The 26,851-nt window shown below is 46.4% G+C and overlaps 1 protein-coding gene across 1 annotated transcript in view; it reads right to left on the bottom strand.

Moving 5' to 3' along the window:
* The window catches only part of ino80 (INO80 complex ATPase subunit), a 45,610-nt gene that overhangs the window by 7,499 nt on the left and 11,260 nt on the right, over positions 1-26,851 (bottom strand). The window contains exons 7-30 of the mRNA XM_061241429.1: positions 26,474-26,594; positions 25,963-26,165; positions 25,784-25,837; positions 24,951-25,154; positions 23,881-24,076; positions 22,904-22,971; positions 20,344-20,553; positions 19,878-19,958; positions 19,184-19,279; positions 18,544-18,603; positions 18,178-18,405; positions 17,127-17,244; positions 16,817-16,902; positions 15,629-15,796; positions 15,084-15,217; positions 14,600-14,667; positions 14,414-14,507; positions 14,155-14,332; positions 13,935-14,075; positions 11,993-12,218; positions 3,397-3,524; positions 1,311-1,405; positions 804-876; positions 99-257 (exon numbers count right to left, since the gene is read on the bottom strand). Coding sequence (XP_061097413.1) covers positions 99-257; positions 804-876; positions 1,311-1,405; positions 3,397-3,524; positions 11,993-12,218; positions 13,935-14,075; positions 14,155-14,332; positions 14,414-14,507; positions 14,600-14,667; positions 15,084-15,217; positions 15,629-15,796; positions 16,817-16,902; positions 17,127-17,244; positions 18,178-18,405; positions 18,544-18,603; positions 19,184-19,279; positions 19,878-19,958; positions 20,344-20,553; positions 22,904-22,971; positions 23,881-24,076; positions 24,951-25,154; positions 25,784-25,837; positions 25,963-26,165; positions 26,474-26,594 — 3,189 coding nt within the window. The remainder of the gene's footprint in view (positions 1-98; positions 258-803; positions 877-1,310; positions 1,406-3,396; positions 3,525-11,992; positions 12,219-13,934; positions 14,076-14,154; positions 14,333-14,413; positions 14,508-14,599; positions 14,668-15,083; positions 15,218-15,628; positions 15,797-16,816; positions 16,903-17,126; positions 17,245-18,177; positions 18,406-18,543; positions 18,604-19,183; positions 19,280-19,877; positions 19,959-20,343; positions 20,554-22,903; positions 22,972-23,880; positions 24,077-24,950; positions 25,155-25,783; positions 25,838-25,962; positions 26,166-26,473; positions 26,595-26,851) is intronic.

Here is a 26,851-nt window from a genome sequence, read left to right as displayed (position 1 = left end):
GCTCTATGGGACCGCAGCTCTATGGGACCGCAGCTCTATGGGACCGCAGCTCTATGGGACGCCGCGGCGGACCGCTGATTGACCACGGGGTTGCTCACCTCGCTCTTCTCCTTGGCCCGCTGCAGGATGCGCTCCTCGATGGTCCCCTTGCAGACGAGCCGGTACACGGTCACCTGCTTGGTCTGGCCCAGCCGGTGAGCCCGGTCCATGGCCTGCTGGTCCACTGTGGGGTTCCAGTCGCTGTCGTAGAATATCACCTGCAACGGAGGAGGCCTGTCACACACGCTCACGCAGTGTGGTCGATTCAATTTCTCAATTTTACGTGTATAGCGCTTTTCACAGGACTGTCACAGAGACAGATGGGAAATACCAGCCCTGAGTCCCCAGATAGCAAGAAAAAAGAAAACTCCGTGGTTGGGAGAAAAACCCTCAAACAATGGCGAAAAAAAGAACTCCCAGATGGGAAGAAATCGAGAGAAACGCATATGGGGGGGTTGCCCATCCTCCGCTGGCCTATAGGTTGATTTGGTCGCAGTTGAGGTATTAAACTATCAGATAAAATAGAAGGATGGTGTTTATGTGAGTCCAAGCAATCTGGCTCAAAGATTTAAAGTTAAGTCAATTCCTGTGGCTGTATCTGATGTAAAAAAAAAAAGTCACACAGTAAGCCAGTCTATTCCAGTGCCTATTACAGTTTTAAGTATGATTTATAGGGAGTTCACCCAGCAATAATCTGCAGTCAAGGCAAACGCTGTAAGTGGCCACTCAGCCGTGCTGAATGCGGCGGGTTTCTGCGGACTCACAGTGTCAGCGGCGGTCAGGTTGATGCCGAGGCCCCCGGCCCGCGTGCTCAGGAGGAAAACGAAGATGTCTGTCCTGTCAGAGAGGGAGGGAGAGAGGGAGTGAGAGAGGGAGGGAGAGAGGAACACGACAGGCAGACGCCCTGGTCGACTTGCCCTCTTAACCAAGCCCGGCAAGACCAACACCTGGGGAAATATCCACACTATTTAAAGGTACAATAGGTAAGATTTTTTGTGTTAAAACATTGGTGTGAGCGTCTAGATTTCTTTGTGTGTTTATGTGTTTGTTTTCATCCTTTTATAATTAGCCTAACTGTGATTGTATACCATTCCTGTTATTTGTGGCTTACTGCGTTGCACAGTGCCCCCAATAATGTTTGGGACAAATACCCATTACTTATTAATTTGCCTCTGTACTAATTTTAAAAAATCATGTGGTTAAAGTGCATATTGTCAGATTTTAATGAAGGGAATTCTGCATGTTTGCTGGACTGAAGTCGGCGCGCTCACCTGCTCTGGAAGTCAGCCACCATGTCCCGACGCTCCGAGATCTTGGAGGATCCGTCCAGCCGCATGTAGGTGTGCTTCCGGTAAACCATGTACTCCTGAGACAGAGACAGAGTACATTTACCACGGCACTCCCCCGCTCCCGTAAACACACACACATCCGCAGCTCAACCCACCAAGTACCCGAGCACGAGAATAAATATGTAAACATATGTGTAGATACACCAAGTTGAATGTGCATATGTACAATGGGGTCTGATACCACAAGTGAAAATGTTTCTATTTAGCATTTTTTTCTAATAAACATTTTTTCATTAAAAAATTATATTATCAGCATAACAATTTGAGTGAAAAGTTGAATCTGTGAAAAATGTACACGACTTTCTTGATATTTGGTATGTCCCCCCCACCTTTAATGGTACCATGCGCTCAAGCCATCTTGGAGTTTGTGCAAAACCTGATGATCCACGTTATCCCAACATTATTTGACGATGTTCCAAAGGACATCTTGTGATGTTACTGAATGTTGGGCTTTTGTCAGTCTTCAAGTGTCCCCATAAAAATACAATGGGGCTGAGGTCAGGTGATTGTAGATTGTGCAGCACTCCTTGTTCTTCTTTGGTCTTCGAGTAGTTCTTGCATAGCTTTGAAGTAACTTTAATTTGTTTTACTTATTTTTTTTTAATCCTAAAACTTTCAGTTTATTTCCATGATTACATGAAAAATAACTCCCGGATTTTCAATGTGGTCTCAGACTTTTGGGTCCCACTGTACATATATATACACCACTTTGTGTAAAGATTTGCATATGTACACCAAATTGAACGTACACATGTGAGTAAATACAGCACTGTGTGTAAAAATTTGCACCAAGTTGAATGTGCATGTAATGTGAGTAAATGCACCAATGACGGGTCACTGGGGCTGAGCTGTGTGGCAATGGAAGGATTGATTGTAAACCGTGACAAATTTTTGGTTTCAGCCTGCCTGTCTTAGATGAATCCAACCTTCACAGGTTAAAATAATGCCCAATGCTGCAAAAAGTAAAATATAGCGAGCAAAAACAATACAGGAAAAAGAAAGTTGTTTTTCTTATCAGTGAGCAGTGGCATGACGTTTTACTCAGGAAACATCAAGCAGGAGCATTCACGGCCAACGGACCCTGCCTGACTATGCGTGAAACAGACCGTTAAGTCTTCAATCTCTTTCTGCCAACTGTCGGCAAAGCAAATAAAAACACAGAAGCAATAAACCAGGTGGCTCTCGCTGAAATGTTACACATAAAACGTATGGCAAAACAATGAAACCTCTTTTCCAACCAGTTACAGTTTACTCAAAAATAAATAAACTTAAACTGAGCAGTTTCAGCCTGCAGAGCCACTGTGGACGCAGAAAGTGTTTTTACCAAGCAAAATATTTTTTGTTAGTCAAACGATTCGCGTGTCAATCATAGGCTCCTCTCCCACACCTGTTCCCCAGCGAGCCAGTTCTTTGTTGCCATGACACTGAACAGGAAGTAATCGCCTTGCAGTGTCTCCAAATACAGCAAAAATGGCAGGTCTGCTCTCAAAACAAAATGGCAGCCAAACGACTGACTCATTATCCTTGGCTATTGGGATTCATGCATTTTTTCCCTTTATAACCTTTGGTGCAAGATGGCGATATAAAAAGACAGCAGACCACCTGTGCCCATTAAGAACAATGCCCTGCATATCTCATGCAACATTTCCTCAGTGTGATGCATGTTCAGTGTGTGTGTGTGTGTGTGTGTGTGTGTGTGCGCGCACATGAGCCTGTTTGTATTTTAATTCATGCACGAGAGCATACGCGTATGTGCATTCAGCATGCAAACGGGCAGAATGTGTGTATTTGTGTGTGGGATATGTGTGCAAGTGTGTGTTTATGAGTGTGTATGTGTGTGTATGTGTGTGTGTGTGCGTGTGTGTGTGTGTATGTGTGTGCGTGTGTGTGTGTGTATGTGTGTGTGTGTGTGTGTATGTGTGTGTATGTGTGTGGGTGTATGTGTGTGTGTGCAGTGTGTGTGTGTGTGTGTGTGTGTGTGCGCGCGCGTGTACACGCGTGTCCCTACCTCCAGCAGATCGATCATTCGGGTCATCTGGGAGTAGATGAGGACTCTGTGGCCCTGGGACTTGAGGCGAGTCAGCAGCAGATCCAGCATGTGGAGCTTCCCACTGTCCGTGATCAGAGTCTCCTTATCTGGAACAGAGAGCGAGACAGCATCGCTAAGCAGCCGACTTAGCGACTATGCCCCTTATCGTTAAACAGAGCCACGCTTGCCAAAAACGTGCCAATTTCCATCTCTTTTCCCTTTAAAATATACCAATTTCCTTAGCCGCTGAAAAGGCAGAGGTACCGAGGTCTTGAGAGTTCCAGAGTTTTCAGCACAAGGCATGAGGTCCTCAATGCCCAAGTCTTACACCTGATGAATCAGACTTTAGGTCTATGCTTTCTCTGCAAAACAGCCACGAACAGTACTGAGTTACTTGATGTTGCTTTCATCCAGAAGATTTATTAAACGGAAATTACACGGCAGAAGTAATAACCAGAAAAAGACCTGAAAAAGCCGAAGAATTCAGTCTCAAATATCAATAATCATTTCAGTCATGGAATGTGCTGTTTCCACCTGTAACAGAGAGCGAGGTAGCTATAGCCTCGTGGCTAAGGTACATGACTGGGTCCCAGAAGGTTGGTGGTTCAAGCCACGGTGTAGCCACAATAAGATCCGCACAGCTGCTGGGCCCTTGAGCAAGGCCCTCAACTCCGCATTGCTCCAGGAAGGATTTCCCCCTGCTAAGTCTAATGAACTGCAAGTCGCTTTGTATAGAAGTATCAGCTAAATTATATACATATTTTTTTGTTTTATTATTTATATTTTTTAGCAAGGAGCCAGATGAATGCACCAGTGTCAGAGTCAGGCCAAACACCATAATAGTGTTTCTAGAAGCATCATGGGATGCAGACTGGCCAACTGAATAGTAATTCAGAAATGAAACAGAGAATTAAAAAATGCACTGTCCGCCAAAGATACAGGCTGACCATGGCGTTCAAACTTAATCTGGTGTCTAATGAGCTAGCTCAAGTTCATGCCCACATAATTGTCTATAAAACTGCAAATCAGGAATTTACCATCTATAGAAATGAAAATTTAACAAGAGACATGACCTGACATCACCTACATTCATTTTCAATGAGAGGGGATTGTTTGTGTCCGCAGGGCATGCTGGGACAGCTGGCGAAATGAAAAGAAGTGGTGTGAAATTTGGCCCCCATTTAAAATTTTATTTCCCATTGTTCTGTGACGGAGCACTCGTTAATTACAGCTGTGTGAGGATAAAATCAAATTAAAAATGCCCACAAGCTACAAAGATCTCGTCAGAGGACATGTGGCTTCACCTTCCACCAAACAGTCGCTGCCTGGCAATCACCTTCTCCAGTCTGTAATCCAATCCCCTGCAGCGAGAACCCACTCCCGACCGAAGGGTGACCCAATTAAAAAAAACAGCGTGGAGCTGTCGCTGGCTAATTGCTCCAATTGACCACCACCCAAAAGCATTTCTGCTCCGGTTAATTTAATTGAACAGTCCAATTACCATCAAAGGCTGCCAGGATCGAGTCAATCCCAGAGGAGCTAGTGCCACAAGGCACCCTGGGATGCCTGCCCTTGCTGTCACTCAGTCACTCAGCTCATAAGATCCTCCATTACTTACAGAGGGAGGAGCTCAACTTAATGCATCATTTGACACATCCTGGAGCTACAGATTAATTCCCCCAACCCGCTGAACTCACATTTTACATCCCTCAACGTGGACTCTCTAGTTTACCTGCAAGTTTAATGCCTCAACTCTTACCATCTCAAACCTTTCGCCAGCAGAGGACGGGCATTCCTATCGCAATTTCTTCCCATTGGGGAGTTTCTTCTAACCTCATGTGCTATTTGGGAGCTTTTCCCCATTTTGGTACTCTATAAAGTGTCTTTGGGACAGTCTTCTGTGAAAAGTGCTCTACACATAAAATTGAATTGAATTCATTATTTACAATGGAATTCCCAGGAATACTTTTCAAGAGAAAGGTGGTGAACTGAGGCAATCAATCAAATAACCATGGGCAAAAATGCATATACCAAGCCAGAGGCAACACTGGCAGGGAAATACTCAAGGGAAAGCATGACAGAAGAAACTTGGTAAAAATAAAACAGACTCAGGGGGCATCCTCCTGTGGCCAAAACGTAGGGGTTCCCAATCTCATAGTCCCAAAATATAACCAGCCTCCGACTGAGAACCCACACCTCATATTATGACTGGAAACTGGCTTTCATTTCTAAGAAGGATACAGGTTTCAGTGGTCTAATTGCATTAGCAGCACATGTAGCGACTGGTGAAAGGATCTTAATTGAAAGGATCAGTCAGACTCCCACCACGACCCAAACAAATGACTCGTCACTAATGGTCATTTGAAAAGGCGGTCCTGCTTCAGGCTGTGAAGGACACACTTGTCAGTCTTGCTGCCCTATGACCTCCCAGACAGATGCTGCTTCCTCATGGCTGCAACAGGTCCAGAGGACCGTCAGTCAAGGTCTCCAGAGACAGAAGCCTACAGCGTCCGGTGTCGACAGCATTATTTACAATGCTGTGGAGTGGACATGTCAGCACATTCAAAATGGATTGATTGATGATATCCAAAGCTCTACACATTTTTGTGATTAATTACGGTTCAACTATTAAAGAAATCTCATACTTAAGCTTTAAGATAGCATTTTTATGATTTGTTATACTCCAAGGTGGATTTATGTGAACCAAAATGTCAAATTCTAGCTGACAAAAGTCCAAGACCACAGGCGGTTGTTTGTGGTCTTTCTGGGAACTGCTAAGCAGCCGGAACAGTCCCTGGATCCATTTCAGTTTATCCATCTCCCCAGGCACTTAAACCCACGAGCAACTTTTGAAAAACTAAAGCTGCCAATCATCACCAAGTTAAAATACAACAGTGAAATTACAGGGGCATTGTGGGGCTGGAACTTATGAAGGGCGTGCAATCGTGAAGCTTACTTTCATTGGCCCTGGTAATTAAACGGGCCGCCTCACACGCAAACTGACTTCACCATCACTGCACGTCCGTACAGGTGGCAACCGTTGAGATCACTTTCACGCTTCAAGGTCCGTCGCATTTCCAGAGCAAGTCGGGCGGGATCCAAGTTGCCCTGTCCTTTCCCACGGAAAATGACTGGTTGCCTTCTCTGCCTAATTAGACACTGTCCTTCAAAGGCATCTTCAGAGGTGTATACTTGCGCTTGCGGACAAGCTCTTTTACATTGCTGTGCACCGTTCTGCGCGAACTCCGCAGCTGTTTTCAGCCACCATTAAATGCTGCCTTCAAAACTGTTCCAAATGAAGGGACCTTAGAAGGCATCGTTTCTTGCAAACTTTCAAATGGGACGGCCATTTTGATGGCCTTCCGGCCTAAGAATACTGCCTAAGAAGGCAGCAAGAAATGTTGCAGCCCAAGAGTGACAAAGGTCTTTCTTTGAGCTCCCCTTTGGATACTGGTGTGCAAGGGCTGCTTCTAACATTCCCGTTCCTGGGAACTTCAAACTGTGAGAAATCACACTGAACTCCTCTGGGCCTGAGGCTTTGGGGAGAAAGCTACGTTTTCTCAGCAGAGATGGACTGGAAGAAAGAGCCAGATACGACCTAAAGTACCGCCATGGGAGGAACACCCAAGCTGTTAAATGGAAACTCTTGTGTCTCTTCAGCCACCACTTTAATGTGGTGTGCATGCTCACACAAAGACGCTCTGGCTCATGGAGAGATGCTGATGTCACTCAAGCAGGACAGCAGGAGCTCGGCCCAGAGAGCCGGTGCAGGGGTGGTGCAGCAGCTCCCTCTGTTGGTCATACCCAGGAATCCATTACGAGGGAAAGGTGGTCCACTAAATTGTAAATGGTAGTACCTTTATTCAAAGTACTGTACACCTGATGCTTCTCATTCACCCATTCACACACCAGTGGCGATTGGCTGCCATGCAAGGCACCAACCAGCTCAGCAGGAACAATTGGGAGTTAGGTGTCTAGCTCAGGGACACTGCACAAGACCGGAAACCTTCTGACTGCCAGACGACTGTTCTTACTGTTGACTGTTGTCGCCCCACTAAGGCAAATGATCGAATCAACCAAAAACCCAGGCCTAAAACATACACAGGATGGTGTCTCCCCAAGGTTCCAGACTTAAAGGTAGCAGCCAGTAGCCCAGTTGTTAAGTTATATGACAGGGACCTAGAATGTTGGTGGTTCAAGCCTCGGTGTAGCCACGATAATATCCACACAGCTGTTGGGTCCTTGAACAAGGCAAGATGAATGTGGTCTAAAGTATATTTTTAATCTCATGAATGCAATAAATTATTGATGTTCCACCTTGGGTTTGGGCCAAATACTTTCTGCTTCGCTTCTACCCAAAAGCAGGAGAAGCCCGGTTCCCCCAGGTCTGTAAATCAGCCCTTTGATCAAACTAAGTCGGGCAGCACTATGTCATACAGAAGTGTTCCTGTGAAGGCCGCACAGTAGACACTGTAAACAGTTATGTACCCTGCTTATTTTACTAATATGAAAAGTCTCTCGACATTTCCTGCTATTTAGCTGAAAATGTTTTTTCTTTGAAAGGGCAGGAAGGGGAGAGAGTTTCCCACAGTCTCACACACACAAGATCTCAGGGCTGTTCTCAGGAGTCTCACAGACAACACAGTTCAGACTGGTCCCACACACTGCAGATCTTAGCACAGTCACACACTGTAGATCTTAGCAAAGACTCACACACTGCAGATCTTAGCACAGTCACACACTGCAGATCTTAGCACAGACTCACACACTGCAGATCTTAGCACAGTCACACACTGCAGACCTTAGCACAGTCTCACACACTGCAGATCTTAGCACAGACCCACACACTGCAGATCCTATCACACTGCAGATCTTAGCACAGTCTCACACACTGCAGATCCTATCACACTGGAGATCTTAGCACAGTCTCACACACTGCAGATCTTAGCACAGTCTCACACACAGCAGACCGTAGCACAGTCCCACACACTGCAGATCTTAGCACAGTCTCACACACTGTAGATCCTATCACACTGCAGATCTTAGCACAGTCTCACACACTGTAGATCCTATCACACTGCAGATCTTAGCACAGTCTCACACACTGCAGATCGTAGCACAGTCCCACACACTGCAGATCCTATCACACTGCAGATCTTAGCACAGTCTCACACACTGCAGACCTTAGCACTGTCTCACACACTGCAGATCTTAGCACAGACCCACACACTGCAGATCCTATCACACTGCAGATCTTAGCACAGTCTCACACACTGCAGATCCTATCACACTGCAAATCTTAGCAAAGTCCCACACACTGCAGATCCTATCACACTGCAGATCTTAGCACAGTCTCACACACTGCAGATCTTAGCACAGTCCCACACACTGCAGATCTTAGCACAGTCCCACACACTGCAGATCTTAGCACAGTCCCACACACTGCAGATCCTATCACACTGCAGATCTTAGCACAGTCTCACACACTGCAGATCTTAGCACAGTCCCACACACTGCAGATCTTAGCACAGTCTCACACACTGCAGATCTTAGCACAGTCTCACACACTGCAGATATTAGCAGTCTTACACACTGCAGATCTTAGCACAGTCTCACACACTGCAGATCTTAGCACAGTCTCACACACTGCAGATCTTAGCACAGTCCCACACACTGCAGATCTTAGCACAGTCTCACACACTGTAGATCCTATCACACTGCAGATCTTAGCACAGTCTCACACACTGCAGATCGTAGCACAGTCCCACACACTGCAGATCCTATCACACTGCAGATCTTAGCACAGTCTCACACACTGCAGACCTTAGCACTGTCTCACACACTGCAGATCTTAGCACAGACTCACACACTGTAGATCCTATCACACTGCAGATCTTAGCACAGTCTCACACACTGTAGATCCTATCACACTGCAGATCTTAGCACAGTCTCACACACTGCAGATCGTAGCACAGTCCCACACATTGCAGATCCTATCACACTGCAGATCTTAGCACAGTCTCACACACTGCAGACCTTAGCACTGTCTCACACACTGCAGATCTTAGCACAGACCCACACACTGCAGATCCTATCACACTGCAGATCTTAGCACAGTCTCACACACTGCAGATCCTATCACACTGCAAATCTTAGCAAAGTCCCACACACTGCAGATCCTATCACACTGCAGATCTTAGCACAGTCCCACACACTGCAGATCTTAGCACAGTCCCACACACTGCAGATCTTAGCACAGTCCCACACACTGCAGATCCTATCACACTGCAGATCTTAGCACAGTCTCACACACTGCAGATCTTAGCACAGTCCCACACACTGCAGATCTTAGCACAGTCTCACACACTGCAGATCTTAGAACAGTCTCACACACTGCAGATATTAGCAGTCTTACACACTGCAGATCTTAGCACAGTCTCACACACTGCAGATCTTAGCACAGTCTCACACACTGCAGATCTTAGCACAGTCCCACACACTGCAGATCTTAGCACAGTCTCACACACTGTAGATCCTATCACACTGCAGATCTTAGCACAGTCTCACACACTGCAGATCGTAGCACAGTCCCACACACTGCAGATCCTATCACACTGCAGATCTTAGCACAGTCTCACACACTGCAGACCTTAGCACTGTCTCACACACTGCAGATCTTAGCACAGACCCACACACTGCAGATCCTATCACACTGCAGATCTTAGCACAGTCTCACACACTGCAGATCCTATCACACTGCAAATCTTAGCAAAGTCCCACACACTGCAGATCCTATCACACTGCAGATCTTAGCACAGTCTCACACACTGCAGATCTTAGCACAGTCCCACACACTGCAGATCTTAGCACAGTCCCACACACTGCAGATCTTAGCACAGTCCCACACACTGCAGATCCTATCACACTGCAGATCTTAGCACAGTCTCACACACTGCAGATCTTAGCACAGTCCCACACACTGCAGATCTTAGCACAGTCTCACACACTGCAGATCTTAGCACAGTCTCACACACTGCAGATATTAGCAGTCTTACACACTGCAGATCTTAGCACAGTCTCACACACTGCAGATCTTAGCACAGTCCCACACACTGCAGATCTTAGCACAGTCTCACACACTGCAGATCTTAGCACAGTCCCAAACACTGCAGATCTTAGCACAGTCCCACACACTGCAGATCCTATCACCCTCTTATCCACAGCACATTTCACATACAGCCAGAGTGAACCTCAGGGCTGCTCAGTCCACTCTGCACTCTGTTTACATCCTAGAACCAGTGTCTGTCAGAATGTAGCCTACCTGAAAATAAAGGCTCTGAGTGGTTCCTAATTTGTTTGTACACCTGTGGTGAAGCTATAGAATTAGGTATACAAGACCAGTTGTTAGGGTGTTGCTAGGTGGTCGCTAAGGCATCGCTAGGTGGTTGCTAGGGTTTTGCTGGTGGTTGCTAGGGTGTGGCTAGGGTTTTGCTATGGTTCTGCTAGGTGGTTGCCAGATGGTTGCTTGGGTGTTGCTTGGGTGTTGCTACGGTGTGGCTAGGGCGTTGCTAAGTGGTTGCTAATGTTTTGCTTGGTTGCTACACCTGCATGTCAACTGCAGGAATACATAGTACATTTTGGTGAGAATAGTATAAGGTTGGTCTTTTAGATCTCAGTGAGATCTAAAAGACCAAAAGATAAGGTTGATCTATAAGATACTGGGGAGCATAGTAGAAAGTTGGGCTGTATGATCTTGGTGAGAATAATATAGGGTTGGGCTTTAAGATCTTGGTGAGAATAATATAGGGTTGGGCTGTAAGATCTTGTTGAGAATAATATAGGGTTGGGCTTTAAGATCTTGGTGAGAATAATATAGGGTTGGGCTTTAAGATCTTGGTGAGAATAGTATAAGCATGGGCCCAGTGGGAGGAGACCAAGATTACATCACTTAATTCCCAGCATGCCGCAGGTGTGAATGAAAGGGAAGCAGAGGCAGTAACGATGGGGTAATTCAGAAACCATGTCTCTTCTCACTGACTCAGTCCAGCGCTTTCTGAAACAATGCGCTGCTATCGGGCTAAAACTTCCTCTCTTTGTGCTCCCTGCACTCGGGGTTCCCAGAACATTCTCACATGGCCTGGGCCTGATAGCGCTACCTCACTTCCTGTCTGTCTGGAATGATGATCGCATGCTACATTACTTCATTAGCTTATACCAGCGATGAGTTGGGGACTCAAAACGGGTCGTGTAAGGGCATGAGGTGGGTCCTGGAATCAGGCTATAGTCCACTAGGCTATGCTGGTATGTGTATTTGACGAGGTACTGAAAAACACTACATTCCCAAATTGACTCCCAAAATATTAAAATGTTTAAGAAACAGGGACTCATACTATACATACTGAAGGCATATGTATAAAGTAGTTTAAACAGTTATTTTTTTAAGTTGCTAAAAACCTTCTTTTGAACCTGGAAGTCGTCAGGTGCCCAAGAGTACTGTTAGTCTTGGTCATACTACCACTTTCAGACAAAATCCCACCACCACCCCCCAAATACAGAGAAGGTTCAAAGGTCATACCGGGAATCCTGATGAAGGACCAGCCATGTCGAGGGTAAATGGCCATCATTCCCCCAGGGGCTTCTGGGAAGAAGGCCTGGGTGCGTCCGGCCCAGGCGGTGGCCAGCTGTGGGGTCCCGTACAGGAAGCACTGCTTGGCGGCCACGCTCCCTCCATCCCTGGCCGCCCGCCACTCGTACTCTGCGCTGCGGTCAGCGCAGTAGCGTTCCATGGGGACCCCCGTCACCTGGCGACCAATCAGAAAGGAAGACCGTCAGAACCAGGAAACGCGTCCGGTGTGATTTCTTAAATATATTTTTAAAATCTCGTTCATGAAGGATTTCTTTAACTCCCCAATTGGTAATTGTTAGTTGTACCGCTCTGTTTACCACTGTACTGGGCACGGTGTGCACCTGGCCCATAGACTGTAGAAAAAATATGGACCAAGTGCCAGTTACATCACCCACTCACTATCCAAGTTTACTGGAGCTGCCATATTGTACATATTGTCGAGTCCATAAGTATTTGGACAGAGGTACAATTTCTGGACCTTTGGCTCTGTACTCCAGCCCACTTGAATTGAAATGAAGCAATGAATAATGAGGTTAAAATGCAGACCTTCATCTTTAATTTGAGGGCATTTACATCCATATCATATTTTATATAGTCCTTCTTATCCTTCAATACACCTGACTAATCAGAAACAGTTGAGAAGCCAACCGTGCAATTAATTTTTGTCCCCTAAAATGGAGGGACTATGCATAAAAAGGATGTAAATCTTACACAGATCACCTAATATGGATAATACCCTGAAATTAAATGTGAGTCTACATTTTAACCTCATGAATCATTGCTTCATTTCAAATCCAACGTGTGCGAGTAGAGCCAAAAGAACAGAAATTGTACCGCTGTCCAAATACTTACGGACTCTACAGTAGGTCAAAGGGACCGCAGCGGCGTGTGTGTCCGCCGACGGGTGTTTACGGGCAGACAGGACCTGAGGTCTGCAGAAGCAGCGGGGGTATGTAAACACAGGGAGCAGAAGCACAGAGGACCGGGGCAGAGGGGTTTTTTTCGTTTGTTTAAACGCCGCAGGAGCTGGTGAGGGGTCTCTCCTGAGCCGCACGTTCACCAGACGATGACATCACGGCCCGGGATCCCCCCCCCACAGACACCCCACCTCCGCCGAACACACAGCTCCTGATTCCGTCTGGCCAAAGAGCCCTTTTCTCTAGCAACCTCTACATATAGCAGCCTTGATGCCACCAGACAGCGGCTCTTAAAATAGTCCTCTTCTGCAGTCTGAACCTCCTTAAGCTGGCTGCGATTTAAAGAGCACTAAGCAGGGCTATACACAAACAATTTTTTTCAAGGAGTACATGTGCTCCTCAGTTGAAAGATTTAGCACAGTAATGCATCCCAATTAGGATACATGCTACTTAATTATTTTCCAGTTAGCACACATCAATTTTCAGGAGCAAATGCTCTTAAAATGGGAGTAGCTCAGGCTCCTGGATAAGTAAATTAGTATATAGCCTTTTATGTTATAAAGACTCACTGAGCACTCTATACACCTATGTATTCATGGGATTATCTAATCAGCCAATTGTGTGGCAGCAGTGCAATCATAAAGGTACGGGTCAGGAGCTTCAGTTAATGTTCAACCATCAGAGTGGGGAGGAAATGTGATCTCAGTGACTTCTTCCATGGCATATTTGCTATAACTGCTGTTCTCCTGGGATTTTCACGCACAACAGTCTCTAGAATTTGTTTGGTTAAGAACAGACTAATCACAAATTTGCGATGTAATTGGTAACTGAACATTCTAATTTAGAGGTAAGAACCACTACTGACAGTTGAAAGCAAAGCAGTTCTAGCACATTGACAGAGCGTGCGTTTATGGTATATCAAAGCGGGGTCGACGGAACACGACTGGGCTCCCTCCGCCCTACCCACAGCTCACCCTTGGGACGGAGGCGAAGAGGAATTTTGGGGGCTCGGTAGGCTGGCAGGGCAGCGGGCTGGAGGCCGCCGCCCGTCTCCGGTGCAGGTAGACGTCTGCGTGTCCGGTCACGCCGGGCCGGTGGCGGGTGAACACCAGGTCCTGAAACAGAGACGGACGCGCGGTCAGGGAGTGGCTCGCGGGGTGGGGCTTTCACAGGGAGCCCGGCCGGGCGACTCACCTGTAGGACGGAGCTGTGCTGCGTGTTGGGGAAGGAGGTGGGCGAGTCGGGCCACAGGATCAGGTCGCGGCGGGAGAGGTAGCGCGAAGAGCCCTCCGCGCCGTTTCGCCCCTGGGCCCACAGGCGCCGCTGGTGGAGCCGGTAGGAGGACTTCAGGGTCAGGAAAAGTGCTAGCCACCTGAGGAGGGAGGTCAGAGGTCAGGGGGTCAGGCACGCAAAAGACGAGAAACGACGGACGTGCGAAGGACCCTGCACCCACCTGACCAACGTCCCTTGAAGCATCAAGTTGGACATTTCGGCCGGCGACACATCAACAAATCGCAGGAAAGAGAAACAGCTGCCCTCGTCGTTGGCTGTGGGATGGATGGACAAGAGTGAGAGTGGGGCAGGAGTGTGGGATCTGTGTGTGTGTGTGTCTGTGTGCGTGCACACACGCAAGACTGACCTTTCCTGTGGAACAGAGACTGCTGAATGTGGTGGGGGGAGAAGGGAGACAGCAGGACCTGTAGGAGTCTGAAAACAGAGACACTCATTAGTCCATTATTCCCTACACTGTCTGTAGCAGCAGTACAGATTCTCTCACAAACCAAACTCAGCCGAGGGGACAGCTATGTGCACTTAAAGCTATGTGGACTCATCAACATTATATTACCGTGAATAATGAATAATCTTAATCCATTTCATTTAAAAAAGTATAACACTAGAAAATGTTTTTTTAATAACACAAAGCTAACTAAATACGTTTTATGTTTAGGGCAGAAGGAAAATAGTGTGCTTTGCATTAGGAGAAAGTGGTTCTCACAGACAGCGATTAGCATGCCTTTACACACTGGGAGATTCTGAGCTAACGGTAGCCGCAGGTTAGCTTTTCAGACAGGGCTCTCACAGGACCGGCTGTGGAATGAGGCGCAGGCGGTAAAATCTCTGACCTGGTGCGCCACTGGCTGCAGGCGGTGAGCAGACCCTGACGGAACAGGAACTTGGACATGATGTAGGGTCTGAGGGACATGTGGAACGGCGACCGGGTCTCTTGCCGCTCAAACAGGTCCGGATGGTTACACACCTACGATCCACGGGCAAACACACATACATGATACACGTCAGCACGCAAAACGGCTTTAGAGAAAAGTCCATGCACTTGAGTAGGTAAAAGGCGAAGCAAAACAGCTTTAGAGAGCATTCATATTCCAGCTGTGTGTTCTCCTGTGACTAACTGTATTTAGAGAGAAGTCCATGCACTTCTGTTGGTAAAAAGTGAAGCCAAACGGCTTTAGAGAGCATTCATATCCTAGCTATGTTCTCCTGCGACTAACTGTATTTTGAGAGAAGTCCACGCACTTGTATTGGTAAAAAGTGAAGCAAAAGAGCTTTAGAGACCGTTCATATCCCAGCTGTGTGGTTCTCCTATGACTAACTTCACCATCTGTATTTTGAGAGAAGTCCACACACTTGGTGAGAAGTGAGGAGGCCGTACCTTGCGGAACTGCATGACGAGGTTCATGAGGCTGCTGGTGGTGTTGTGGGCCTGTTGAGCGGAGCCCATGGAGGACTGCAGCAGGTCCTCGATGGAGATCTTGTTCTTCAAGGCCTGGTACAGCAGCCTCTGCCGCCCCGTGAGCATGCAGTACCTGAGGATCTCAATCTGCAGGAGGTGGGGGATTAATGTGCCGTCAAGAGCTGTTGGGTCTCAGGATTGACCCCCCTGCTCAGCAACCTCCACTGGCTGCCTGTTATGGCTCGCATCAAATTTAAAACTTTGGTGCTCGCATACCAGGCAGTTAAAGGATCAGCCCCTGTGTATATTCAATCCCTTATCAAGACCTATACACCAACAAGACCCCTCCGTTCTGCCACTTCGTGCCGTCTGGCGCCTCCCCCTCGCCACACCTGCACTTCACGCTCACGACTGCTGTCTGTCCTGGTCCCACGGTGGTGGAATGACCTCCCGGTGGATGTCAGAATGGCAGAGTCTCTGACCTCCTTCAAGCGCAGACTGAATACCCATCTCTTCAGGCTACACCTTTCCCTCCCCAACTCACAATCACTGTGATTAGCCTTAGACCGTAATGGCACTTATGTATAGATATCGTTACTTGTATAGGTATTGTTGTTTTTATTGGCTGTTGTTGTATTCTAGCTGCCAACAGTGGTATGCTAGTTTGAATGTTGATTGTACTCTTCAAGGGTTCTGAATTTCTGTATGTTTACACTAGGACTCGGAACTGTATTGTCCTCTCAGGTCTACTTTTGCACTTGTTCTTGTGATTGATTTGCACTTTGTTGTACATCGCTCTGGATAAGAGCGTCTGCTAAATGCCACGTAATGTAATGTAATGTAATGATTGGTACGAAAGGCGTGAAACCACAGAGCAATTTTAAATCACGTGGGGGTTTATTCAAACATAGTGACAGGGTTCCAAGACGGATATTATTATTATTTTTTTTTTTTCTAATTGGGAAAGTGCACGTTAATCAACATTTTCAGTTTCCGCATCAATGTAAAGCTAACAAGCTAATTTTCATCTGTAGTCGCTAACCCGCATCAATGTAAAGCTAACAAGCTCATTTTCATCTGTAGTCGCTAACCCACATCAACTGTCACACAGAACAGGATGCTACATTTCTGTGGGACGGAGTGAAGTGAAGGTTTTTTTGCGCGTACCTTGTCAGAGAGCTCGTTCTCCACGTCCTTTTTAATCCGCCGCAACATGAAGGGCTTCAAAATCATGTGGAGGCGGGAGAGCTGGTCTGAGCAAACAAAACGTACAAATAATGAAGCTTACCATTTCAACAAAAAGGTTCTCCACAGTTTTTGGCTTTCACAAAGTGGTATGAGGTGGGGTGGCACACCGAGATAAATGTATACATCTCTGTATATGAAGATTCGAACAGCAGCCGCAGTGCTGTTAGTGCAGGGGGCACTGTTGGGACTCTGGCTCAAATTTGAGATTAATTGACCAGCAGACACTCACTCTCATCGATGGCAGACTTGTTCTCCGCGTGACTCTCGATGTCTTTGGAGAACCACTCGTTGAATTCTTCATGGGAGTCGAAGAGCGTGGGCATAATGAAGTGCAACAGCGCCCACAGCTGGAGAGAAACAGAGAGGCCGACCGCAGTGAGTCAGATGAAGACCGCAAGTGGTGGTTTTACTGAAGTCCTCCGCTGCACTAATACTAGGGCTGGGCGATATACCGCAACAGTAATTAATAAACGCAATAATGATCATCGCCACCATGGCGTATGGTGTATTGCCTTTCTTTTCATCTTTCACCTTGTAAAAAAAAAAAAGTATACTGCACCTTGCAGCTTGTTAATGCAAATATTTAATCATCCAATCATGCAACTAAATGCATAAAAGCATGCAGACAGAACATGCAGAGCTTTGGTTAATGTTCACATCAACCGTCAGAATGGGGAAGAAACGTGAGTTAAGTGACTTTGATCGTGGAATGCGAAACTGCTGATTTCCTCAGATTCTCACATACAACAGTCACTACAGCTTGCAGAAAATGGTGCAAAAAACAAAAACATCCAGTGAGCAGCAGTTATGCGGGCAGAAACGCATTTAAGAGAGGTCAGGGGAGAATGGCCAGACTGGTTGAAGCTGACAGGAAGGTGATAGTAACACAAATAACCATGCATTACAACAGTGGTATGCAGAAGAGCATCACTGAACATACACAACGCATAACACCACTTAAGAGGAGAGGCTACAGCAGCAGAAGATATAATACGTTTTTTTTTTTAAAGAAAAAAAAAGTAGTAAGTCTAATAAATACCTGATAAGAGTACTTCTTTGATACTTAAATCACCCTGTCTGGCACCAACAATCGGACTGAATCAGTCACTTAGATAAAATTTTTTCCCCATTTTGATGGTTGATGTGAATTAACTGAAGCTCCTGACCTGTATCTACATGATTGCATGCATTGCCCTGCTGCCACACCATTGGCTGATTAGATAATCACATGAATAGGCTGGTGAACAATGTTCCTAATAAAGTGCTCAGTGGTTACTCGCCTCAGCCATGGTGTTCTGGATGGGCGTCCCAGTGAGCAGCAGGCGGTTCCTGCACTGGAACTGCAGCAGGATCTTCCAGCGTACGCTGGTGCTGCTCTTCAGAGCCTGGGCCTCGTCCAGCACCATGTACTGCCACTTCACCCGCTGGAAGTACTTCACGTCCTGAACCACCAGCTGGTAGCTGGTGATCACCACGTGGAACGGGGCGTCCTGAGTGTACAGGGTTTTCTACCAGCAGGGGAACATGGGAAACGGAGTCCGTTAGTGCGCTTACATTCAACCCAACACACAGTCAGTCTACCAGCTGAGGTCTGAGGAAAATGTCAGCACGGCTTTGTTAAAGCCGCTAACACCTGATCGCTGTACCTGGCTCCAGAACTTGCGGATGACCTTGCGGTCATGCGGGTTTCCCCAGTATGGCAAGACCTGAGGGACAAAATAAAAATGAAATAAATAATCCAATACAGAATTGAATATCAGTGTGCCCAGAGGGTGGTGTCACAGGTGAATGAAGAATATTTGTTAAAATAACCATGTTTGTTACATGTGAGCACACAGCAAGCCAGTGTCTTTTACACCATTGGCATAATTCAACCTAAAGTAGGTGATGCAGTCCGATTGAATCCCCCAGGGGTCCTTAAACAAAGCTAAAATCCAACTGAAAAAAGCAAGATGCTCTCCATTCACCCCTTATCCAATGGCAGTACGTGGGAGCCCCTGATAACTAATGACTGAAATACTGTGGCTCGGGCACCAGCCTGTACTGTTACGACTGTTTGTATCTGCCAAACACATCTTCATCAACTTGTATCAGTAGGGAAAGTCCCTATGTACTCCAGCAGCTGCTCGCCCGTAGCTCCAGTGCATTTCCCAGGAGGTCCTTCCAACGGCAAACCTTCCCCAGTGCTTCTCAAAACGCTTGACCGCTCGGACCAAAACCAACCACAAACCCGACATGAAGCAAAGCAGAAAAGCGAAACCAAGCGACCTCGGTCACCGCGGTTACCTTGAATTTGGGGACGAAGCGGGTGAACTCCTGGTGCCAGTTGTTGAGCGTGGAGGCGGGGGAGATGATCAAAAAGGGGCCCCAGATGTTGTCCCTCTGCGGAAGGGCAGGACAGGATTAACCTCCCGGCAGGTGCGCGGCCGTGGCGGGGAGGATACGGGAAGCGACGGCCTTCCTCCCCGCCGCGCTTCCTGCAGACTGACACCGCGCTGCTCTCCGTTTCCGGAAAATTCCCTTTCCTCCAGCCTCGGACGCACCTCGAGGCCCAGTCGCTGAGTCTCAGAAGACTAGAACATGCATTCTACCCTGGTTTGACCCGGAGTGACGCACTGTGACGTACCTGTGCAACCCCGCTGCCCTGACCCAGAATAACGCACTACATTGCATTCAGTGTGCAAAATCCAGCTGTATAAACCATTCAGTGTTTGATACTTTCATGTTATGTTCCCTGCATAAGAAATACAAATTTCAATTCAGGAAATAAATTCTGGGAAAATTCTCATCATAAAATACCTCTTAAAAGCTGATGTAATGTATAAACTGGTACAGAAGGAATGTGTTTGAAGAGGACTTGCATACTTTTCTCCACATAATGGTAGTACAGTCTTCACATTGAGCTTCGTGCCATGAAAAGACAGACCTCAAGTCTAACCAATGCTCATGGCGTCTCCACCTTGCCATGGGGACCACGTACCTCTGCCAGGTGCGCCAGAAGGGCAATGCTTTGGACCGTCTTCCCCAGGCCCATTTCATCTGCCAGGATGCCATTTATACCCTGTGAGGCAACAGGAAGTGAGGTCACAACTGGGTAAGATTCCAGGGTGCTTTCCATTAACCCAATATGAAATGGCTCCACCCAAAAAGTGGTTTTGACTTTGTTTGACAAAATTGAGAAGATTTAGCAAAGTTTAAATAAGGGGCTCAAAACAATAGCATAGCAGTCATTTTGATTGGTTGGTTGGCACTCGCCTGGATTTTACGGTACTTATGCTTGAGTGCCATATGAACTCCCATAGGCACTGAAAGAGTTAAAGGACTCCCACAGCCAATCACACACTCAGCACAACAATCAGGGAAAGGGTCTAATTCTATTTCTCAAACAACTGGACTCCTACAGGCCTGGAAAGAGGGTAAGTGTGAGGTAGAGGTGTGGGACTTGCCTGCTCATACAGGTTGGCCAGCCAGTTCATGCCCTTGAGCTGGTAGCCCTTGAGCTTCCCGTTGAAGATGGTGGGCTGGGGGATGTCCTCCCCGGCGCTGATGGAGGGGTTGGAGAGGCTGTAGCTCTCGCCGAAGCCGGACGTGGAGTCAGTGGCGACCCGCAGGGAGGCGCAGCGGCTGTCCTTGGCCTCCTCGTCGAACAGCCTGGTCTAAAAGGAGAACCGCGTTCAGCTCCGCGTTCAGCTCCCCTTCACCTCCCCTTACGGTCAAAACCACACCCTCTATCCTGCCTCTAGCTCATTACATTACATTACATTACATTACAGGCATTTAGTAGACGCTCTTATCCAGAGCGACATACAACAAAGTGCAAATCAAACCCAGGGACAAGTGCGATGAGGACCCTAGAGGAAAGTACAGTTCCGAGTCCTAGCGTAAACATAGAGATACAACTTGAACCCTTGAAGAGTACATTAACTTACCAACTAGCATACCACTCCTTCGAGTCAAAACCACACCCTGCTCAGACCTATCCCCCTCTATCCTGCCTCCAGCACAAAAGCTGTATTCGATTATCCACAGCATGCTTGGTCGTCTTCTCTAAGGAACACGTTTGAGGAAGCGTCACCATTTTGTTAAAGTATTGTGACTCAATAAAATTTGCCAATTCCAGAGACTGCATAGGTCATAATGCTGTCCAAAATGTGAAAAAGCAGCGCTCCATCTGAGAATGAGCCTAGTAGCAGATGGTCAATCTCCCTTTGCGCACTGAAAATAAAGCTTCTCAATTAAGAATGCGGCCTGTAGTGTAGTGGTTAAGGTAAATGACTGGCACATGCAAGGTCGGTGGATCTAATCCCAGTGTACCCACAATAAGATCCGCACAGCCATTGGGCCCTTGAGTAAGGCCCTTAACCCTGCATTGCGCCAGGGGAGGATCGTCTCCTGCTTAGTCTAATCAACTGTATGTCGTTCTGGAAAAGAGCGGCTGCCAAATAATGTAATGTAATGTAATGAGAAGTGGTCATCAGTGTTACTTCACCGGTTCCAATTTGACTCCACCACGGTAGAAGAATATTCCCAACACAGAGAAACCTCGGCCATTCATCTGAGCAGCTAGGTAACTGACACCCCCACCTTCAGATCCATAACCGCTGTCTGAAATGACGATTTGAACGCCTCTCATCGATCCGCTGTCTCCAGGGGCCTGAATTGCTGAATCAATTTCCGTCTGGTGAAAGCTTGTGAATGTTTTGCACAGAGGAAACCCTTAAAAAATGTCACTGCCGCGTAGAAGGCGGATGACTTCAGATAATTTTTAATAAATCCAAGGCGAGGAGATTGATGGGTGTGAATTCCACAAAAATCAATCCCATTTTGAATTGCCTGATAAATACAAAGTGATCGACTAACGCTCACTGTGATATGGAACAAACATGTGAAAAAAGCCATTCCCCAATTAAAGGTACAATAGGTAATTTCGGACTTTGAACGGTCAAGAGAGGAATTACAGCAACAAGCACCCTCAAACCACAACACTGTTCATCTCTCCCCCTTCTCTGTGAATGCGTTAAAATCCTTCCACACCTCTGGTTATACGGCTATACAGTGTTTTGGTACAGAGCTTCAGTCTGTCGACTGTGTATTTTGAAACCCGAATTTAAGGACTAAAAACACAGGCAGTATGTGAGTCAATATGTGAGCCTTTTTCAATGATAGGAAGGGATTTACAATGATCTTGTAACAATGTTTTAACACACCTATTGTACCTTTACCACAAACAGAATGTACACCCTTTTCCAGCAATTGAAGACAATGTTCCTGACATTTGTTAAATCCAAAGAGATTGCGGTAACCAGGCAAAATAATTAAATAACAAAGCCGTAAATGCCCTTGTGATCGGGTAACGTTATCACTGAAATCATTTCCCGTCTCAATAATCTGAGGAATATATTAAATCTTCTTTAGCAAGCTTGCAATAGTCTCCCTGTGATGTGGTTACTGGTGTCAGCTTACACAGGTTTTCCTGATGCCCTTCCTGTCTAAAGGTGGTGTTGTTTTTCTTTTCATTGATAACGGAATTACCAGCCCTTATGACCGATCTGCAGGCATAGTCACCCACAGCTTAAAGTATTGACCCAGGCTAAAGATTTTCAATAAGGGTGCATTTGTCTTCTTCTGCCTGCAGCACTTCCTGTTGGATACATGCGGCATGACTAATAGACGGCAAGAGAAGGCAAGCCCAAAAACGTCATGAGCTCTCCAGGCCCAACTGCCAAGGAGGAAACTTTGGGAGACTCTCATTGGAAATTAAGCGGTCAGTTATAAGTCTTTAAATTAGGACAAAATCTAGTCATATATTAATATCATTGCAATTTTGGAAATGGCAGAAAGTTGCTGTGTCGCACTTTTGCAAATTAGACCTATGGTTGGCACCAGCTAAAGGCACTATTCCACAAAATGGCATTGCTAACACTGCTTCTGTATATAGTTTCTATATACAGAATGGACATTATAATAGTGCTTATCTGCATATGGGTACTGAGTTAGAACACTTACTCTGGCCTGGTGGATTTGGTAGGCCTCTTTGGCATTCCTCAGGGCCTTAGACTTGTAGTAGTCGCTATCTGTGAGATAAGAACAGGAAACCCTTTATCACGCAGTCAAAATGGCAGACACCCCACAGCATCGTAGAGCCATAGACGGTCTACCTGTGGGTAGACTGCCAGTCAGCGAAAAATAAACCCAACACTTTAGCACTCCTCCCGCAGTGGGCCGGTGGCATGTGTGTCTGACAGCACAACAGGGAGAAGCCCTGCTGACCTATTATGCCAATGGCGAATGACCCACAATGCACCCCGCGACTGCTATTTACGGCCGAGTAGGATCCCCGCAGCGAGCAGATGACAACCCCACTGGGAGAGGACAGAGAGCGGTGCGTGGAACAGAGTCGTTAGCCCTAGCTGGAGCAACAGTGGCCCCTATAGGGACTCAGGAGGAATTAACATGAAGGGTGAATACAGAGAGGAAACTGACTGCTCCTAACTGCTTCCCACACAGAGGTGAGGCTGTAACACCAATTGGTATTCTGACTACAAGTACCAAAAGCTCACCAAAATCCCATGTTTCTCTTAGGGCTGATTTCACAGGCAAGGCAGAGACTAGCACACCATTGATTAGGGCTGGATACTGGATACTGTAGCAGCATTAGCAGTGCCTAGATTAATAAGTACAGGTTTGAAAGCTTCACTTTGTGAAATTTGATAACACGATGATAACACAAAATGTAAAAAATGTGCAGCATTAAGTGTACATGCAAAATGCAAAAGGTGTTTGCGCTTGGAGCAGAACACTTCAAACAACCAGCAGTGGTTACCCTAACCCATAACAGTAGCAGTTTACACTGATTTCCATTGGTTTCGAAGATGATTGGTGCTCTGTACTGTATTGTACTTGTCAGTTAACAGCAGTTTTGGACTGATTTAGACTCGTTTTCTCAGATCTCCACATATTTGAGAGTGAGGGAGTGTTGGTACCGTAGTCTTCCTGGCCGACGTTGACCATCACGCCTCCGCCGATGTCAATCTGCCGGTGCGTAGAGCTGTCCTCCAGCTTGCTCAGGATGTCCTCCTGCATGCCATCAGCCCCGGCGTTGTTCTTCCCGCTCATGAAATGGGCATAGAGCTCCGTCTGTGTGATCAGGAAGTTCAGCTTCCTCTGCTGCCTTTTGGCCTGGAACACGACAGGACACACATTCAGTAATCCTGTAATTCTGTGATCTAAGGGCCGTTTAGCTCTCCACACAAAACAACAGTGCATGAATATTATTGAGCAAAGCTTCCAAAATAAAATACTGTTGTAATTGACACTTGCTTTTCCTCCATGAAATTGAGTTTATAGACTCATTGACTTGGTTATTTCTGAGAAGAATAAATATCCCAGGCTTAATTATAATTGTTTCGTGATCTTATCTTCAAATAATTCACTATTCCACTTGCTCCCAAACCCATGTTTCCATGAGGACATGTTTAATACCAAACCAACCTTGCACCAGTCCCATTCCTTATTATATGCACATATCCTTATTATTTGCACAAAAGAAAAGCACTTGGCGATCTTTAAAATAAAAGACCGTTATTTGAACCATCTTTGGTTGGCTGTTATGTGAGCATTATGAATACCAGATACCTGGAACTACTTACAGCAAAACCTGAAACTGCATACTTAAGTGTCCATAAATGAATTTGAAGTGATGATAAATACATTGGTTAGCCTGACTTGAGGGTTTCAGGTGAATTTTAAAATGTTTCACGTAATTTCTATTCATTTTCTTTATTTTTACCATGTATTTTAAGTCACAAATTATTCATAATTATTTTATGGTTTCATTTTCAATCTTAATTATGTCTTTATTTGACTTATTACTATGTATGTATTTTTCTTTAATATTCTTTAATATTTAATATTTATTTAATATTTAATACTTTTGGCACACTTGTGAAACAAGGCATCTGCTCTCAACAAGCTCCCGAGTTTAAATAAAGGAAAGTGAATGAAAAGGTCAGGCTGTGGGTTGTGGGTTGCATTCGGCGGGGGGAGACCACACCTCCCTCATCTCCTCGTCCAGCTTGCGCTGCTCCAGCGCCTCCTTCTCGGCCCTCTTGCGGTGCTCCTTCTCCACCTTCTCGTACTTTTTCCAGTACAGCAGCATCTCCTTGGTGAGGCGCCGCGCCCGCGGCAACGTCTCCCTGCAGCTCTTCTGCGCCTGCATCGCCGCCCGCCGAACCTCCCGCATGCACTGGTGCGCCAGCTACAACACACACACGGGACACACACACATACACATGGGACACACACACATACACACACACACACACACACGGGACACACACACATACACACACACACACACACACACACACACACAAACGCATGCACACACACACATGCACATACACACACATACACACACACGGGACACACACACATACACATACACACACACACACACACACACACACACAAACGCATGCACACACACACACGCACAATATTTCTTAGGCACTTTTATCCAAAGCCACGTACAATAAGTGCATACCAATGGTCATTAGAACAACTGCGGAACAGGTTGGATAAGGTACAATTCACAAATGATCAGTTGTCTACAGCCTGTTCATGGCTATAGACAACAGATCATTTGTCAGTTGAACCTTATCCAACCTGTTCCATAGTCGTTCTAATGACCTTCTACCGACCAAGTCTAGTACACTAGTAAATGGGCCAAGTCAGGAAGTATGGCATGATTATATAAGGCAAACATCTACAGAACCAAGACAAGTACACACACACGCACACACACAGGAAACAACTGAAGATATTAAGTGTGTTTGGACAGTGGTGAAATGGATATCTTGTGGACAGTGAATAAAGTGAAGTTACCTTTTTGGCGTTGGTTAAAACAAAGTTCCGGGCGGAAGCCTTCTGTTTGAAAGCCTAGGAAAGAGAAGCAGATGTTCTCCGTCATTTAAAAACACAGAGACCAAGTCATCTGCATCTATCCCAAATGAGAGACACTGATCTAATGCATCAGAGAAGTCTTGAGAGATTACCCAACATACCTTGGGGTTTTCCTTTTTGGCGATGGTGTGCCAGACCTTTCGCCTACGGGCGTTGAGCTGCTCAATGGTCAGGTGCTTCTTCTTGGACATGGGCAGAGGGGCGTCGTGGGAGAACTTTGCGAAGATTTTGGTGAGGTAGGGGCGCCCTTCTCCGGAGAAATCTTCCCCCCTTTTCCTCTTCTTCTTCACCTTCTTAAGTTTGGCTGAGACAGGGGGATGAGAAGAGAGAGGAATGAGCTGTTGTCAGGCAGGACGGTTACCGGGTCACCAGACCTGGGTCAAATATGCCATCGCTTTGGATTTGAATACTTTTCTGTGCCCGATTGATATTGCCTGGTGCAACTGAGCCAACCAAGAGGACCAGAAGGCGGGGTTTGCACTTATTGAGGATATTTCATAGGTTCCAAAACAATAGACAGGCTCAGTAAAGCGTGGAAAAATATTTGAATCCAAAACAATTGCTACGTATTTGACCCAGGACTGCAGGTTACTGAGGGCTCCAGCGCCTCACCTTTCAGCTTCTTCTCCTCTTTGATCTTCTTCTTCCGGGGCCCCAGCAGGTGGCGCTGTTGCTCGTAAAACGGGTCATGGGAGGACAGGAGACCCACACTGTAGTATTGGTACTGCTGCAGCTGAAACGGGACGTGCAAACACAAACCTCACGCTGTGTTCACAACTCTTCTGTTGTTTTTTCTCCGTTATTTGCCCCCGGAGCTACGCAATAGCATAACTGATCTGACGGACACGAGTCTTGCCTCTCATGAATGAAATACTTCCCCAAACAAGCTATGGTGGTTACACTCAGTGACCACATTATTAAGTATTGATTAGACTTATTTTCAGACTTTAGGCCTTCTGCTGCTGTAGCCCATCCACTTCAAGGCTTGGC

This window comes from Conger conger, chromosome 5 (assembly GCF_963514075.1).
Source record: "Conger conger chromosome 5, fConCon1.1, whole genome shotgun sequence".
Lineage (NCBI taxonomy): Eukaryota > Metazoa > Chordata > Actinopteri > Anguilliformes > Congridae > Conger > Conger conger.
This window is presented reverse-complemented; position numbering and strand designations above follow the sequence as displayed.